Raw genomic sequence first — 18675 nt, 5'->3', positions numbered from 1 at the left:
AAATAAGACTGATACAAATTGACTTCCCACGACCACAGTTACTAAATTGGGGGGGGGGGGTAATTTAATTCTAGGTTATTTGACTCCAGAGCCTGCACACTTTCTGCCACACTTGCCTCTCCAGCATTCCTGGAAATCCCCTTGGTGAGATATATTGCTCATCTTAAAATTTAAAAAAAAAAGTAATGATACACCCTAAAAGGAAGCAGGAAGTAACAGGAAAACCAGAAAATCCACATGAAATTGTTGGTATTTGACTTTGTTTTATCTCATAAAAGAGGCAACCTCCTATCAGTTCTATGGATGAAGATCACTATGACAATCCTACTGATAACAACTCCATCACTCCCTGGTGTTCACCTTCACACACTGCATATCAGTGTTATTTAAGACAGGAAGAGTTAGGTGGTGCCATTTTATAATAGGAAAAGCAGATTTGGTGACTCTACCCCTTTATCAAGGCAGCATTTGTCTTTAGGGAAACATGTAACTTTCTATTTTTTTAAAGCTCATCTGGCCCCTACTTCCACCCTATCCTGTCACAATCTTAACATCATGTTCCATCAAAATCATTTTTCAAAAGATTTTTTTAAAGATTTATTTATTTATTTAGCATGTCAGAGTTATAAGGAGAGGGAGGGAGGGAGGGAGAGAAAGAGAGGGAGAGAGGGAGAAAGGGAGAGAGGGAGAGAGAGAGAGAGAGAGAGAGAGAGAGAGAGAAAGAGAGAGAATATCTTTCATTCACTGGTTCGCTTCCCAGATGGCTGCAATGGCTATAGCTGGGGGCCAGGCTGAAGCCAGAAGCCAGGAGCTTCATCTGGATCTCTAACATGCGTGCAGAGACCCAGGCATTTGGGTCATCTTCTGCTGCCTTCCCAGGTGCATTAGCAGGGAGCTGGATTGGGAAGCAGAGCAGCCAGGACTTGAACTGGTGCTTGGGTATGGGAGGCTGGCATAGCAGGAGGCAGCTTACCACATCAGCTCCTTGTCAAAAATCATTCTCGAATTTGATTTCTACAACAGGCTCCTAAGTGGCTTCCACACTTCCAATCTATTCTTCAAAAGTTTTTCTTTTTTCTAACTGCATATATGACCATGACTTATTTGCTTAAACTTCTTAGTAGTTCTTCATTCTGTACAATGTGAAGTTCAAATGCCTCAGCCTGTTCTTCACAATCTGACCCTTGGCTATCATCTCCAGCCCCAACAACTGCTATTGCTTCCCAATAAACTCTGTTGAGCCAAACCAAACTCTTGGTGCCATGTATCCCTGTGACTTTTTCCAAACTGATCTGTGACTGGAACAGCTTTCCTGCTCTTTCCCCCCAACCCTAATCTGACATTCACCAAATTTATACTTTTCAAGGCATAGCTCAAACGTCACCTCTTTAAAACAATGTCTAAATATTTTAAAAGATTTATTGATTTATTTGAAAGTCAGGGTTAGAGAGCTAGGGAGAGACAGACAGAGAGAGAGAGAGATCTTCTATCCACTGGTTCATTCCTCATATGGCCCCAAGAGCCAAGGCTGGGCCAGGCTGTAGCCAGGTTCATGCAGGTCTCCCACATGGGTGGCAGGCACCCAAACAGTTGGGTCATGTTCTGCTGCTTTCCCAGGCCACTACCAGGGAGTTCAATTGGAAGCAGAGCAGTCAGGACATGAACCAGTGCCCATATGGGATGCTGGTGTTGCAGATGGTGGCTTTACCTACTATGCTACAATGCCAGCCCCTAAGGCTTTCCCAGAGTCCTTTACTTCATGGCATACGCCAGGGACTACCCGAACTTTGTTTTATAGTTTTATTTCCTCAGAGGAAACAGTTCCTGTAAGTACATAATCTGTATGAATTACATAAAAGTTCTGTTTCACACTGACATCTAAGCCAGTCGAGGAGCATCTAAGTCAAGTTGTCCTTTCCACCACCCTGAAATATTGACACATTTAATTCAATGTGGTGAATAAGGAACAATTTACTAGTAGAACCTATATGTTTGCAATATAAAACCACTAGGTAGAACTTAAATGTATGCAATATAAAACCACTAGGAGGCTGGCGCCACGGCTCAATAGGCTAATCCTCCGCCTTGCGGCACTGGCACACAGGGTTCTAGTCCCGGTCGGGGCGCCGGATTCTGTCCCGGTTGCTCCTTTTCCAGTCCAGCTCTCTGCTGTGGCCAGGGAGTGCAGTGGAGGATGGCCCAAGTGCTTGGGAGACCAGGATAAGCACCTGGCTCCTGCGGCGGCCACTGGAGGGTGAACCAATGGCAAAAGGAAGACCTTCCTTTCTGTCTCTCTCTCACTGTCCACTCTGCCTGTCAAAACAAAAACGAAAACAAAAACAAAAACAAAAAACAAAAAACACTAGGGGCCAGCACTGTGGTGTAGTAGGTTAAGCCTCCACCTGTGGCACCGGCATCCCATATGGACACTGGTTTGAGTCCTGGCTGCTCTTCTTCAGATCCAGCTCTCTGCTATGGCCTGGGAAAGCAGTGGAAGATGGCCCAACTGCTTGGGCCCCTGCACCCAAGTGGGAGACTCGGAAGAAGCTCCGGGTGCTTGGCTTGGATCGACTCAGCTCTGGCTGTTGCGGCCATTTGGGGAGTGAACCAACGGGTGGAAGACCTGTCTCTCCCTCTTTCTGTATGTAACTCTGCCTCTCAAATAGATAAATAAATCTTAACCTGCTACACCACAGTGTTGGCCCCAGATAAATAAATCTTAAAAACAAATTTACAGAAAGGATAGAGAAAATTGACAAAAATTCTACTAACTTGTGTTTTCTTGGACTCGGGAAAAAGACCCCTATTATCTGATTTAAGCTGTGAGACCATGTCTAGCTGTGGACTGCTGGTATTCTAGCAGAGAGCTGGTTTGAAAAACCTGCTTTTACCCTAACATAAATAGTCACACCTTTACTCAAAACAAGGGACATTAAAAAGGTGGAGTGTGTGTGGCAGTTGACCTTGACGTTGTGGAAAGTGAAATTTCTGATTATAACTCACTAAATTCACCCTTAAAAAAATGTCATTGGGCTTTAGGAACTGGTTTGCATAGCTTAGTAAAATCCAGTAATTTTCCCACACAGATTTTTTGAGTCAGATGGGCATTTTCCCCACAGGCTGGTTGGTGAAGTCCAGTGTGCTAAGTCAGCCCCCACCCTCTTATGAGAATTCAGTGCTTACTCACAAAGGGATGCCAGCTCTCTGCTGGGCCCAAAGAGGCTGAAGTTTCAGTTGCTTTGAGACCCAAGAGATCAAGATCGCAGATCTAAAAATCACAAGAGCTGGGATCAAGGACTTTAGCCAATGACATATCTTAGTCACACCCAATAAGCAGGGTGGAGTGGGGTAGATAGCACTTATTTTCAAGATATATTACTGAAGTGACTGATGTGGTATCTAATTTTCCATTCACTTGGAGAGCCAGGCAGCAGTACATCTATAACATATCCTAACTCATCTCAATGAGGGAGAAATACTTTTAAAAAAATTGTTTTAATTTTTAGAAATGTTTATTTGAAAGACAAAGCTGGTTCACTCTCCAAATGGCCACGGTGGACCACGTTGGTCCTGGCCAAAGCCAAGAGTTCAGAACTCCAACTGGGAGGAGATATACATTCTTAGAGTAGTATCTTTTATCTCACCTAACGGTATTTCATAGGCACATGTCAACAGTATAATTTAATCCACACCCTTGTTATCTTTATAGCTACATGCTTCATTCATTTGGTCACTCAACAGATATTTATGGAGCATCTACTATCTACTGGGTATTCTGGTAAACATTAAAGACATTTAACTTTGGTTGCTTGTCAATATTCATTTTGGGATGTCTTCACCCTTTTAAATTTTTACTACAACATTCTGCATTGATAGATGGAGAACATCAAGAGGATGTCGTCAGATCATTGTTACTATAACCTGGCTTGTGCTCGCTTCGGCAGCACATATACTATATCCTGGCTGTACATATTTCTATGCCCAATTTTTATTATTATTTTTATTTATAGAAAACTTTTATTTAATATAGATTTTGAAAGTACAACTTTTGGATTATAGTGTTTCTTCCCCCCATAACCACCCTCCCACCTGCAAACCATCCCATCTACTACTCCCTCTCCCATCCCATTCTTCATTAAGATTCATTTTTAATTATCTTTATATACAGATCAACTCTATACTAAGTAAAGACTTCAACAGTTTGCGTCCACACAGACACACAAATTATAAAGTACTGTTTGAAGACTAGTTTTACTGTTAATTCTCATAGTACAACACATTACGGACAGAGGTCCTACATGAGGAGCAAGTGCACAGTGACTCCTGTTGTTGATTTAACAATTGACACTCACCCGAGGCTCTTGTCATGAGCTGCCAAGGCCATGGAAGCTTATTTAGACAAGGCCATAATCAAAGTGGAAGTTCTCTCCTCCATTCAGAGAAAAGTACCTTCCTTCTTTAATGGTCCCTTCTTTCCACCAGGATCTCACTCACAGAGATCTTTCATTTAGGTCATTTTTTGCCACAGTGTCTTAGCTTTCCATGCCTGAAATACTCTAATGGGCTTTTTAGCCAGATCTGAATGCCTTAGGTATACCCAATTTTTTTAAAAAGATTTATTTATTTATTTGAAAGGCAGAGTTACACAGAGAGGCAAAGGCAGAGAGAGAGAAGTCTTCCATCCACTGGTTCATTCCCAAGATGGCCGCAAGGGTCAGAGCTGGGCTGATCTGAAGCCAAAAGCCAGGAGTTTCTTCCCGATCTCCCAAATGGGTTTTGGGCCATCCTCTACTGCTTTCCCAGGCCATAGCAGAGAGCTGGATCAGAAGTGGAGCAGCTGGGACTCAAATTGGCACCCATGGGGGTGCCGGCACTGCAGGCGACGGTTTTATCTGCTACGCCATAGCACCAGCCCCCATTTTTTTTTTTAATAATTAAGAAACAGAGATTTTTGGAAGGCTTCCCCCCCCCCCCAAGGCAGAGCGGACAGTGAGAGAGAGAGAGAGAGAGAAAGGTCTTCCTGTTCCGTTGGTTCAACCCCCAAATGGCCACCACGGCAGGCACACTGCATTGATCCGAAGCCAGGAGCCAGGTGCTTTTCCTGGTCTCCCATGCGGGTGCAGGGCCCAAGCACTTGGGCCATCCTCCACTGCACTCCCGGGCCACAGCAGAGAGCTGGACTGGAAGAGGAACAACCGGGACAGAATCCAGTGCTCCGACTGGGACTAGAACGGGTGTGTTGGCACTGCAGGCGGAGGATTGGCCTATTGAGCTGCAGCGCTGGCTGCTTTTTTTTTTTTTTTTTTTAAGATTTATTTATTTATTTGAAAGGCAGAGTTTTAGAGAGGCAGAGGCAGAGAGAGAAAGGTATTCCATACACTGGTTCACTCCCCAAATGGCCGCAAGGGTCAGAGCTGGGCTGATCTGAAGCCAGGAACCGGGAGTTTCTTCCAGGTCTCCCATTTGGGTACAAGGGCCCAAGGACTTAGGCCCTCTTCCACTACTTTCCCAGGCCATGGCAGAGAGCTGGACCAGAAGTGGAGCAGCCGGCACTTGAACCGGCACCCACTTGATGCCTGCACTGCAGGTGGTGGCTTTACCTGCTACACCACAGCACCGGCCCCTCTAGGCTCAATTTTTTAAAGAACCAGTAAAACTGACTGTGACTCTGAAAGCATTTAAATCTCAGTATGTTCATGATGGACAATCTATCACATAAAGAATATGGCTTAAAATATTCATATTTTGCTGAGATAACAGTTGATTGGCAAAAGTGCCAACAGTATATTAAAATAATTGAAACAACAAATAGTTACAAGCCAAAGGCAACCTCAATTAAGAATTCTCAAGAAAAAAAACTTCTTTTATGTAGGTTACTGGTGATAACAACAAAAACAAAAGCATTTCACTATGAAGTGAGCCTACATTTTGAGGGAGGTGTAAAGATAGTGAGAACAGGTTTCAGTCTTCTCTGCAAGGTAAAAGTGAGTGCAGGAAGAAACAACCACTTACTGATGAGCGTTCACTTTGTACCAAATGTTCATCATAAATATTTCATCTCAGTTTCATCCCAACTCTATGAAGTAGACATCATAAGCACCTTTCAAATGAATAAACTAAGGCACAAAGTTATTAGGAAGTGATGGCAATATGTAACTAGTTACAAGGACTGTAGTGTGACACACACTGGCTTTATATCTGGTTCATCTCTTACTGTTAAACTTTGAACAAGCAACTTACTGTCTCCTAAGACTGTGGTCACCACCTGAAATTGGTGGATTGATAGTTTTTGCCTTAGAGGGCTGTTGTGAGCACTGTTCATGTTGTGGAAAATGTACTGTTATGCCTGCTAATTTAGGCACTGAATAAGTTAGCTGTTTACTCTTGGCTAAAACCACATAGAAAGAAGTGGTAGACAGGATTCCATACTTTCCTAATTCTAAACTGAATTTGTATATTTTGTCTGTTTTTAAGATTTATTTACTGGGGCTGGCACTGAGGCGTAGTGGGTGAAGCTGCCGCCTGCAGTGCCTGCATCCCAAATGGGTGCCGGTTATGAGTCCTGGCTGCTCCTCTTCTGATCAGCTCTCTGCTATGGCCTGGGAAGGCAGTAGAAGATGGCCCAAGTGCTTAGGCCCCTGCACTAAAGTTGGAGACCTCATGTGAGAAGAAGCTCCTGGCTCCAGATCATCTCAGTCTGGCTGTTGCAGTCATTTGCGAAGTGAATCAGCGATGGAAGACCTCTCTCTCTCTCTGCAACTCTTTCAAATAAATATTTAAGATTTATTTATTTAAAGTCAGAGTTACAGAGACAGGGAGACACAGAATCTTCCATCTGTTGGTTCACTCCCCAAATGGCTGCAACAGCTAGGGGCGGGCCAGGCTGAAGCCAGAGGCCAGGAGCTTCATCTGGGTGGGTGAGGATAGGAGCCCAAACACTTGGGCTCTCCCTTGCTGCTTTCCCATGCACATTAGTAGGGGAGCTAGATAGAAAAGAATGGTACCCAGCACTGAGGCAGCTGCTTAACCTACTGTGCCAGCCCCAAAACATCACTATTAATCCTGGCATTTTAAATTGTTTATTTTTATTTATTTATTGAGAGTCAGAAGAGACAGAGAACTCCTATCTGCTAGTTTACTCCCCAAAAGCCATGTTGGGTTCAGGCCAGGAACACAATCCAGGTTTCCCACATGGGTAACAGGGACCCAAGTACTTGAACCATCATCTTGCTGCTTCATGGGGGGTACACATTAGCAGTAATGCTGGATTGGAAGTGGAGCTGGGACTCAAATCAAGGACTCCAATATGAGGTGTGGTCATCCCAAGCAGTGACTTAACTGCTAAGCCAAATGCTAGCCCCCGCTTTTTCTTTTTATAAAAACAACTTTAAACACTAACATTTCTAATCCCTTCTAATAGAGCTCCCTCTAGTGTCATGACATTAATGAAATATAAGGCCCATTTAATTCTCTTGTAAAACTTACAGGTCTATTCAATACATTAATATATGAAGCCCTAACTTGGTGTTAGATAACATGTTTTTTTTTTTTTTTTTTTTTTTTTTTTTTTTTTTTTTAAGATTTATTCATTTATTTGAAAGTGAGAGTTACACAGAGAGAGAGGTCTTCCATGTGCTGGTTTACTCCCCAATCGGCCTCAACGGCCGGAGCTGAGCTGATCTGAAGCTAGGAGCCAGGAGCTTCCTCCGGGTCTTCCCATGTGGGTGCAGGGGCCCAAGGATTTGGGCCATCTTCTACTGCTTTCCCAGGCCATAGCAGAGAGCTGGATCGGAACTGGAGCAGCTGGGACTTTAACTGGTGCCCATATGGGATGCCAACACTGCAGGCGGCAGCTTTACCCCCATGCCACGGTGCCGGCCTCATGTTTATTCTCTTATCAGACATCATGGTCCTATTATATATTATATTTTAATGTGAACTGCCACTACCTTTGAATGTATATTATATCCAAATTAAGAGGGTACACAGTAAACAGCTTATTTAAACAAAGTGCTACTATCCAATCCAGTTTACAATTATTTCATGCACAAAGATAATGAAATAAACAGTCTAATATATCTGCATTAACTTCTTTGTTTTCCTTCCTTATGAATTTCATGTGAGGTAATCTGATTCCAACAAAAACAGCTAGAACATGTCAGGCAGACGTTATAAGAATATGAAAAGATATAGGTATCTTCTAGAATACATAGAAACATAATTCCTTGACATCTTAAATTTAATACTGGTTGACTGAGAATATAGGACTACCCTCTTTAATATACTAAGCAACTTTCTCTGTCCTATAGAATGTCAAGAGGTAGTCTATAAAAAATAGATTCTTGGGGGCGGCACTGTGGCATAGGTGGCATCCCACATGGGCACTGGTTCAGTCCTGGCTGCTCTACTTCTGATCCAACTCCCTGTTAATGCACCTGGAAAAGCAACAGAGGATGGCCCAAGTCCTTGGGTTTCTGCACCCATGTGGGAGACTTGGATGGAGTTCCTTTCTCATGGCTTTGCCCTGGCCCAGCCTTGGCTGATACAGCTATCTCGGAAATGAACCAGCAGATAGAAGATCACTCTCTATCTCTCCCTCTCTTTCACGTAACTCTGTCTTTCAAATAAACAAATATATCTCAAAAAAAAGGGAGGGGGGTGCAAATTCTCTGGTCAAATAAGATTAGGAAATGATGAATTAAACCAAATATGCTTTTGTTACTTAAAGGCTTCTCAGAATCTTTAGTACGCAAATATGCACTATGAATTCTTCATACAAGACAGTATGTAGCTTTTCTCAAACTTATTTGACTATGGAATCCTTTTTTTCTCCAAATATTTAATGATAGCTAATTAATTAGCTAATGTTAAAAGAACAGACTTGGAGAAATGATCTAATTCAAACGAGGTCACATCAGTTCCTCTGCACTCATCACAAATCTCCACCCTTTGACTCAATGCATCGAACTGACCTTTTTCTTGCATTCCTATTATCTTCTCCATTTGGGAGCCACTGGTTTTGTTTCGAGACCTCAGTGCTCTGGAATCTCAAATGCCCTGTAATCTTCTGGTTTACTGATGAAAAATGCAAGTGGCTTCAAAGGTTTTGACATCATCCAAGGCATCAATCTCCTTACACTCAAAACAAATAATTCCATTCTCACTGAAATAGATGATGCTTTCACTCTTTCACAAACCATATCTCATGGGGAATGTAGCCTGAAGCCTAGCTGGAAGACAAGATACAATAGCTGAAGTTTAGACTTAGCTAAAAGACTACCTCAACCATCCCAGTGGAGATAAGGGCCAAAAGGAGGGCATAATCAGCCTGGGAAATTAAGCTAAAAAAATGCCCTTGGAATCATATTGGGGAGTGATGGTACCCTGCACTAGTGTAGACTGAGGAAAAGGGGAGCGAGGCACAAGGCAATGAGAGAACAGGGCAGCTTTCTGAAGTCTTTTTAGGTGAATCCTCCCAGTACAGCTTCTGTAATCAGCTAGAACCAATTTAATTCCTAACAAACATAATTATCAAAGTGAAACATGTATGGTTAAAAACTATTCTAGATTATCTACTTTTTACTATGATTAAAGATGATTAAGATAGAGTTCACAATATTCCTTTATGCTGAAGATGAATCTGTTTTCAAGTTATTTTGATACTTTATTCCTGAAGCTAAATTCAGGGAAAAGCTCTTTAGAACACGACAAGGCCTTTTTAGAGATACCAGTATTGCAGAATTAAATAAGTAAAAAACAATCAAGTAAATCAAGGGCTGTCTCATTTTATGCCATTGAGTTTATAAATTTTTCTTAATAAAGCTGTATATAGTCACAACTCAGAGTAATTTCAGTTTGTAATAGAAATGTATAACTCAACCAAAAAATTCATTGCTACATATCTAAAATAATGTAATTATTCATTTATTTATAAAATAACAAAAAAATTTATGAATAAATCTTTTTATTGTACTGTGAAAATGGTCTTGGTACATGTGAGAAACATTATATACTTTGAGGACAGCATTCAGAACTGGTTAAGACAAAAGACAAATTATAATTTTAAACTCAATCTTGATTTAAGGGAAAGGTTATAAATTATTGGCTGGAATGCATTTAGCATGAACTCTATATAACATAAAGCATGAAAGAGTACAAAAGATGTTGGAGGCCAATAAGCCGATATCTAGATTTTAACTGTAAAGCTTCAAGGACTTTGTGTCTATTCTTATACACTAGTTTTCTTCTGAGACAAGTTGATTTTATCTCCAAGACTTAAGGCCATTCCCTGTAAAGAAGAATGAAGATGTTTATAGTGACTGAAACTATGCACAACCAGCAGGTTATTCCATTTCAATTAAGCCCTCATTGAATGATACCACATCAACAATGCAATGAAGATGTGCAAAAAAAAACTAAGACTTTATTGGATTGAATTTAGTGCTGGATTTACAAAAAAAGTCAGTAATTTGTACCTTAGCTTACAAAACATTTTAGAGAATTCATTTCACAAACATCCTAGAGGAATCAATTTGTTTTAAAAGCAAATATCCCAGAATAACAGGCCCAAAAGTTGAACCATTTTAATGAAGCAAAAGTTCTATATATTTAGAGTATCATATATATGCATGTAATGCATGAAGCATGAGCGACAAAAGACACTAAACAAATAAGACAGACATAAATTCTTTCTCCCTTTGTTCAGTTCAGAAATGCTCTCCAAAAAAAAAAAAAGGAGAAAGAGAGGAATTGTTACCTGACTCTTTGCACGAATTCTTATGTGGCCAGTAACAGCAGCATCTGGGCCCTGGTGAATTGGCTTCTCAATGCTGACATTTGCAAGTGCATCTTCTCCAAATATGGAACGAGCATAAAGGTTGGCTGCCATAAAGCCACAGTAACCAGAAAGGGCCTACAAGAAATTCACAATAAATTCAATACTTAACTGGAGAACTACACATATGCAAAAGCAAACAGCGCAGTACATTATTCAGTAAATAGTATTTATATGGTGGTGGTTACCTGGCTTTATAAGTTTGTGAAAACTCATAAAACTATACAGATAAAACTGTGTGTACATTATACTTTGATAAACCTGGCTTTAAAGAAAAAGTACCTACTTCAACTTGTATTCTCCTAACTTGTTTGGATGCCTGCCATGTCAGATCTTAGGCTCCATGAAGGGATTATTTCAGTTGGACTTAGCATTTTCTAAATAAACTAACTTATCAATTAAAACCTACTTGTTTGGCAGCATTCTTTTATTGATAAAATGAATACTGTAACAGAAATTTAATAAAGGAAAAATATTATTTAGAGCTTCAGCATAGTTTCCTTTTCTTTCTGGTTTTTTGTTATACACACACAAACATAAGAGCCATGGTAGGGGGCTGGCGCTGCGGCTCAATAGGCTAATCCTCTGCCTGTGGCGCCGGCACACCGGGTTCTAGCCCCGGTCAGGGTGCTGGATTCTGTCCTGGTTGTCGCTCTTCCAGGCCAGCTCTCTTCTGTGGCCCGGGAAGGCAGTGGAGGATGGCCCAAGTCCTTGGGCCCTGTACCCGCATGAGAGACCAAGAGAAGCACCTGGCTCCGAGCTTTGGATCAGCGCGATGCGCCGGCCGCAGCATGCCGGCCGCGGTGCGGAGGCCATTGGAGGGTGAACCAATGGCAAAAGGAAGACCTTTCTCTCTGTCTCTCTCTCTCACTGTCCACTCTGCCTGTCAAAAAAAAAGAGTCATGGTAGGGGCTGATGCTGTGGCACAGCATGTTAAAAAGCTAGCCTGCAATGCCAGAATCCCATATGGGCGCCGATTCGAGTCCTGGCTGCTCCACTTCCAATCCAGCTCCCTGCTAATGAGCCTGAGAAAGTAGTGGAGAATGGTCCAAGTCCTTGGGTCCCTGCACCTATGTGAGAGACCCAGAGGAGGCTCCTGGCTCCTGGCTTCGGATTGGCCCAGCTCCAGCCACTATGGCCATTTTGGGGAGTGAATCATTGGATGGAAGACCCCTGTCTCTACTTCTCTCTGTAACTGTCTTTCAAACAAATAAATCCCTTTTTTTTTTTTTTTTTAAATAGAGTCTTAGTATACTAATTCTAGATTTGAGTAAATATATTCTGACCTATAAATTGAGCCCATCAAAGAAGTCAGGGACATTTACTAATCTAGTATCAAAAATAAAATATTTTGGAATAACTCTCTAGCTGAAAGGGGTAAAAGATTGCTAAGAAGAAATTAATTTGACTAGTTAACTGAGCCACTGCACTAGGAACAAGTAGGATGATATATTCCAACAGAAAGAGGTAATAAGCAGATCTGTACATTCTAGAAATTAACTTAAGATTTATTTGACAGGCAGAGTGACAGAGAAAGAGGGAGGCACATGACACAGAGAGTTCTTCCATGTCCCCAATAGCCAGGATTGGGCCAGGAGCAAACCAGGAGCCAGGAAATCCACCCAGGTCTCCCACTCTCCCATGTGAGTGGCAAGGACTCAAGGCCTTGGGCCATCACTTGCTGCCTTTCCAGGAGCAATATCAGGATGCTGGGTCAGAAGCAAAGGAGGGGGCCAACGTAGTGGCATGGTGGTTAAGTAGCTGCCTGCACTGCTGGCATCCCATAGGGGCACTGGTTTGAGTCCGGCTGCTCCATTTCAGATCTAGCTCTCTGCTAATGTGCCTGGGAAAGCAGCAGAGGATAGCCCAAGTGCTTGGGCCCCTGTACCCATGTGGGAGACCTGAAAGAAACCCCTGGCTCTTGGCTTTCTCTTGGCTCAGCCCTGGCCATTGCAGCCATTTGGGGAGTAAATCCCACGAACTCAGTGGATGGAAGATTTTTTTCTCTCTTTTAACTCTTTCAAATAAATATATCTTTAAAATAAAATAAAATAAAACAGTATAGGAGCCAGGACTGGAACTAGCATTCTGATATGGGATGTGGGGGTCCTGGGCAGCAGCTTAACCTGCTGCCAGGGGGCCTTCTAGCTACTCTAGAATGACACTACTTTTCCCAAGCTGAAGAAAACCAGAATTATACTAGAAGCAGCCAGGAGTCTATTATTCTCTCTCAGATTTCAGAAATTTTGCAAATTTTACCTTCTCTGGAGTGAGGCATTTCATATTGGTTGACTTTAGTATGTGCTGTAAATAGTCATTTAAGTCAATCATATTGGTGTTAACTGTCACCTGTAAAGAAAAACAATGTCAAGGAGATCATAAACCTTGCAGTGAGAAATCTGCCGATCAGTGATATTTCATATTAGAACCTACTTCCAACTCTCATACAGAGGGGAAGAGCAGGCAACAAGAAGGTAAATAACATCTACAAAATCCCAACAACCTGCTGTTTGCTGTCAGTGCTTTTAGATACAGATAACAGATCAACAAGAAGCATACAGAATATTTCTAATAGAAATCAAAGCTTGATGGGACAAAGATCACTAGAGGAGCAGAGACTCTGCAAAGCCTCTTGTAGATACTATATTCAGTGGTAAGCTATTATTAGGTAGAAAGGATGGAATATTGCATATAATGTCTTAATCAGATTATAGAACTGCTACTCTAATCAACTTACAATGGCAAATTACTAAACTACTTGCATGATTTTCAGTTATGGCTAATTTGAAGGAACAGATATCAAGACTGTTTGCTTTTCAAACATGACGCTTTTTAGTGGGATTAATTGAACAGGAAATCCCTCAAAATTAGCCAAAGGAAAAAAGATGAATGGGTGCAAGGAAATCTCCCAAGAACTAACTTTGTTTTCCCATTCAAATTCAGCCCACATCTGACGGAATTCAGCATCAGTGCAAGTTGCAGGCTGGATGTAGTCCATGATGTCAATGTGGATATCACTGAGGACCACACAATTTCTGTCACTCGCTGCTCCAGACACATCATAGACTGCAATAAACAAAAAGATCTCCAATCACTAAGGCAAATTTCGACTTTAGGTTTTAACATATACAAATAACAATTATGATATTATTTATTACGTAAACGTTTACAGAATATTTATTATGTACTGGGCTCTAAGTGCTCTATAAGTATTGTAGGGCTGGCCCCCAAAATCCTATCTGATGGTATTATTATTTTCTATCGTACAGATGAAGAAACAAAAGCACAGAAGTTAAATAAATTGCACAAGGTTGAACAACAGTAAGTGGTGGGGACAGGATTCAAACTCAGGCACATTATGTTTTTAAACAAATAATTCAGTCCCATTGTAGTGTCCTAGCCACTGCAGCAGACACACAGGCAGTTCAGTATTCTCACTGTGGGTGCACTGCTGAACCACAGCGCTTTAACAACGTAAGATCATTTGCTCTCATGACTGTCTCTTCCATAGTGGGAAGTTTCACTCTGGTGCCTACCTTTCCTCTTACTAGTGTCTTGACAGTCCCTCACTCCTTCTACTTTAAGGGAAAACTGGGGTTACCAAGAAAAAGGTCCTTTAATTTTCAGTCCAATTTATTAAAAATAAATATTTCTCTGTATCTACTCTCTCCTCTTCCCCTTTTATATACTGCCTGTTCACTTCAGGACTAATACTTCCTGACAACTGAGATCTCTTCATTGGTCAAGGATCTCACTCCATCAATCATTATCTCTTTCACTCTGAAATCTTTTTTTTTTTTTTTTAAGATTTTATTTATTTATTTGAGAGGTTGAGTTACAGAGAGAGAGACAGAGAGAGAGAGAGAGAGAGAGAGGTCTTCCATCTGCTGGTTCACTCCACAAATGGCCACAATGGCTGGAGCTGCACCAATCTGAAGCTAGGAGCCAGGAGCCTCTTCTGGATCTCCCACACAGGTGCAAGGGCCCAAGGACTTGGGCCATCTTCTACTGCTTTCCCAGGCCATAGCAGAAAGCTGAATCAGAAGTGGAGCAGCCAGGACTCATAAAGTGCCCATATGGAAAGCTGGCACTGCAGGCAACAGCCTTACCCACTATGCCACAGTGTTGGTCCCTCCTGTTACTCTTAAATAAATATTTATCTCTAGTTTAGATCGTTTGTGTCAAGACTCACAATAAACTGCTATTGCATATCTTTAGACACTTTTAATATTCAACTTGCTCAAGATTAAATTACGTGTTCTCTCAAATTTGATTTCCTGTATTTCCTGTTTGGGTGAGTGACACAAACAACAACGTAATCCAATCCAGAAATCTGAGAGATAATCTAGCCACTTCCTTCCTCAACGCTAACTCTTTCTTTCTCTTCCAACTCTTACTTCAGTTGTTTAAGCTCCCTGTCCTTTGTTACTTCGGCTTCGGCAATAGTCTACTAGTTAATCTTCCTGCCTCTTCTGATCAATCTCCTACAGTGCTATCACAGAAATAGTTCATCATTGGCCAGCGCCGCGGCTCACTAGGCTAATCCTCCACCTTGCGGCGCCAGCACACCCGGTTCTAGTCCCGGTCGGGGTGCTGGATTCTGTCCCGGTTGCCCCTCTTCCAGGCCAGCTCTCTGCTATGGCCAGGGAGTGCAGTGGAGGATGGCCCAGGTGCTTGGGCCCTGCACCCCATGGGAGACCAGGAAAAGCACCTGGATCCTGGCTCCTGCCATCGGATCAGCGTGGTGCGCCGGCCGCAGCGCGCCGGCCGTGGCGGCCATTGGAGGGTGAACCAACGGCAAAGGAAGACCTTTCTCTCTGTCTCTCTCTCTCACTGTCCACTCTGCCTGTCAAAAAAAAAAAAAAAAAAAAAAAAAAAGTTCATCATTTAATTCACTCATTTACAATTTCTTAATGTTACCCCTTCCACAAATAAAAATTGAAATGCTTAGCATGGCAAATAAAATATGACTTCCATTAACCTTCCTAATTTAAGTTTTTTCCTCCCATGACCCTCCACTGTACTCTGAACTCCAGATATATCAAACTGCTTACATTTGTTCCAGCTGCACCCTTGTCTGTCCGTAGAACACTTACAAATCTTTTAAAACCTTACTTAAATATCAGCTCCCCCAGGAAGCCATTACTAATCCCTGTCCTACAAGCTCTCAACATTCTGAGAATTGGACAAATCTCTTCCTTACTTCCATCCTACCTAGAACAGGCTGCTTTCATAATAGTCACCATTTGTAGTGCATGTATCTATTTTACACATGTTCATATACTTACATATTTTCCTTACTCAACTACCAGCTATCTGGAGATTTCGTTCCTCACCATGGTAAACCTATTCCTATGATAGAAATTGTTAGAAAATCTGCTTATGGACTGAATGCTTCTGAACAAACTAATCCTAATTCTGAAACATCCTTATATATGTGGGAACAAATGTCTGTATGAAGGTTTAGACTCAGTTCAAATGTTATCCTTTGATAATATATCATCTTCTTTCTTCATAAATCCTTCCACCCTGTTACCATTTTTTTCTACTATGATCTCAAACCACTGTTTCTACTATGATCTACTATGTAAATTAGTCCCTAGGACATTGTATTATAATCTTATTATTTCCTTATCTATCTCCTCCCTTTGCCTAATAGTTTCTTGAGGACGGTGACTCTATATGGTTCATTTCTGTATATCCAGAGCATAGAACGATGCTTGGCAACATAGAGAGTGCCCCACAGCAACTCATTACAGAAATTCTGTAATAAAAAAAAATACTGAACTACCACATGGCATAAAACACCACCTTACCTATATTACCAAAAATTATTCCATTTTCTGTTGATGCTACTTTCACATTAGCTTTAATATTTGCAAAGTCATGGGGAGCAAGAGTCAAAGGAGATGGTTTTTCCACAAGTTTCAGGTCTCCTGAAAAAAAGTTTGGACATGGTTAAAATACATATATTAACGATAAAATTTTAAAATGTATGCATCTTGGAGCAGCATACAGGTTGAGACACTGCTTGGAATTCCCGCATCCCATAATGGAGTGCCTGGTTCAAGTTGTAGCTCAGTTCCCTGATAATTCATACCCTGGGAGGCAACAGGTAATGACTCAAATCGTTGGGTCCCTGCCACCCACATGGGAGATCCATATTATGTTCCTGGCTTCTAATTTCAACCTGGCCCAGCCCCAGTTGTTGTGGGTATTTGGGGAATGAACCAGGAGATTAGAGATGTGTCTGCTTGCCTTACAAATAAATAAATAAAAGTTTTAAAAAATAAAAGTATGAATTTAACAGTTTCTAGAAAAATAACATGAAGAATATGTTTTAAATATTATGATGAAACAAATTCATTTAGCATCCTCATTATATTAATATGTACATTTTCAAAAAATTACAGGTATCTTAATATTTTTAATATTTAATTCATGGAGGGGCAATTACTTAAAGCTTAAGTCTTAAACTATATATTCCATTACAAAGAAAAATTAAAGAATTTGCATGAAGGTTTAAAATTTTTTTTAAGGTTTACTTATTTATTTGAAAGGCAGAGTTGGGGAGGGAGGAAACAGAGAGAGAAAGAGAGAGAGAGATGTTCCATCCGCTGGTTCATGCCCCAAATTACCACAATGGCCAGAATTGGGTCAGGCTGGAGCAGGAGCCTGAACTCCATCCAGGTCTCCCACATGGGTAGTGGGGCCCAAGCATCTGGGCCATCCTCTGCTTCTTTCCCAGGCACATTAGCAAGAAGCTGGATTGGAAGTAGGGCAGCTGGGACTGGAACTGGTGCCTATATGGGATGCTGGGCATTGCAGGAGGTTACCCATTACACCGCAGTATCTGCCTCAAGTTTATAAATTCTTAAGAGACATAGTTCTTTATACAGGTTACTACACTATGCTGAAGAACTAAGAGTAAACATATGTTCTCCTTTGTTATCTTTTTTTTTGCATAAATTTATTCCCACCATTGTGAATTTATAAACCCAAAATCCAGGTATGGGCAGAACCCACAGTGGCGTCTCTATAGGGACTCCAAGGGAAAAGAACCCATTACAGGTGGTGACAGGTATAGAACAGCGCTAGATCTGCTGAACACACAGCAAGGGAACAGGAGGTAGACAGGTCAGGTAGGGACTGACCACTGCCACTACTTTGTTATCTTGAAGTCTCCTAATTCTTGCAGAAGAAACATTAAATTTGCTGGGGGCACTGCACTGTTTCTATATACAATTTACATTTTTTAATTTAAAAACCAATATAAAGTTGGTATCAAGAGAAAAATATAATCTTACAATGCTACATGTCGTAATGATGTATTACTTCAGCTACACATGGTATGTAACAGCTACGATTCAGGGAATACCTAATTCTAAGGCACTTAAAATTCTGAGTCACTCACTAAATCTCTAACTTAAATAACTTGTATGATATGTAGAAAAACTTGTATTTACTAGATTAAGTTCAATGAATGAATCCATCTAAATGTGTCACAAGTATCAGAAATCAATAGAGCAGGCCAGCATTGTGGCTCACTAAGCTAATCCTCCGCCTGCAGCGCCAGCCCTCCTGGTTCTAGTCCTGGTTGGGGCACCGGTTCTGTCCTGGTTGCTCCTCTTCCAGTCCAGCTCTCTGCTGCGGCCCGGGAAGGCAGTGGAGGATGGCCCAAGTGCTTGGGCCCTGCACCCGCATGGGAGACCAGGAGGAAGCACCTGGCTCCTGGCTTTGGATTGGCGCAGCGCGATGGCCTGGCAGCCATTTTGGGGGTGAACCAACGGGAAGGAAGACCTTTCTCTCTGTCTCTCTCTCCCCACTGTCTAACTCTGCCT

General features: G+C 41.6%; 1 protein-coding gene across 2 annotated transcripts in view; it reads right to left on the bottom strand.

The window, feature by feature from the left end:
- Nucleotides 1-9947: 9947 nt before the first annotated feature.
- The window catches only part of COPB1 (COPI coat complex subunit beta 1), a 49823-nt gene continuing 41095 nt past the window's right edge, over nt 9948-18675 (bottom strand). For both annotated transcript variants that reach the window (XM_008266482.4, XM_002708825.5), the window contains exons 18-22: nt 16651-16770; nt 13755-13900; nt 13094-13183; nt 10757-10912; nt 9948-10288 (exon numbers count right to left, since the gene is read on the bottom strand). In XM_008266482.4, coding sequence (XP_008264704.1) covers nt 10229-10288; nt 10757-10912; nt 13094-13183; nt 13755-13900; nt 16651-16770 — 572 coding nt within the window. In that variant the 3' untranslated portion in view covers nt 9948-10228. The remainder of the gene's footprint in view (nt 10289-10756; nt 10913-13093; nt 13184-13754; nt 13901-16650; nt 16771-18675) is intronic.

The sequence above is a fragment of the Oryctolagus cuniculus genome, chromosome 1 (genome assembly GCF_964237555.1).
Source record: "Oryctolagus cuniculus chromosome 1, mOryCun1.1, whole genome shotgun sequence".
In the NCBI taxonomy this organism is placed as follows: Eukaryota; Metazoa; Chordata; class Mammalia; order Lagomorpha; family Leporidae; genus Oryctolagus; species Oryctolagus cuniculus.
This window is presented reverse-complemented; position numbering and strand designations above follow the sequence as displayed.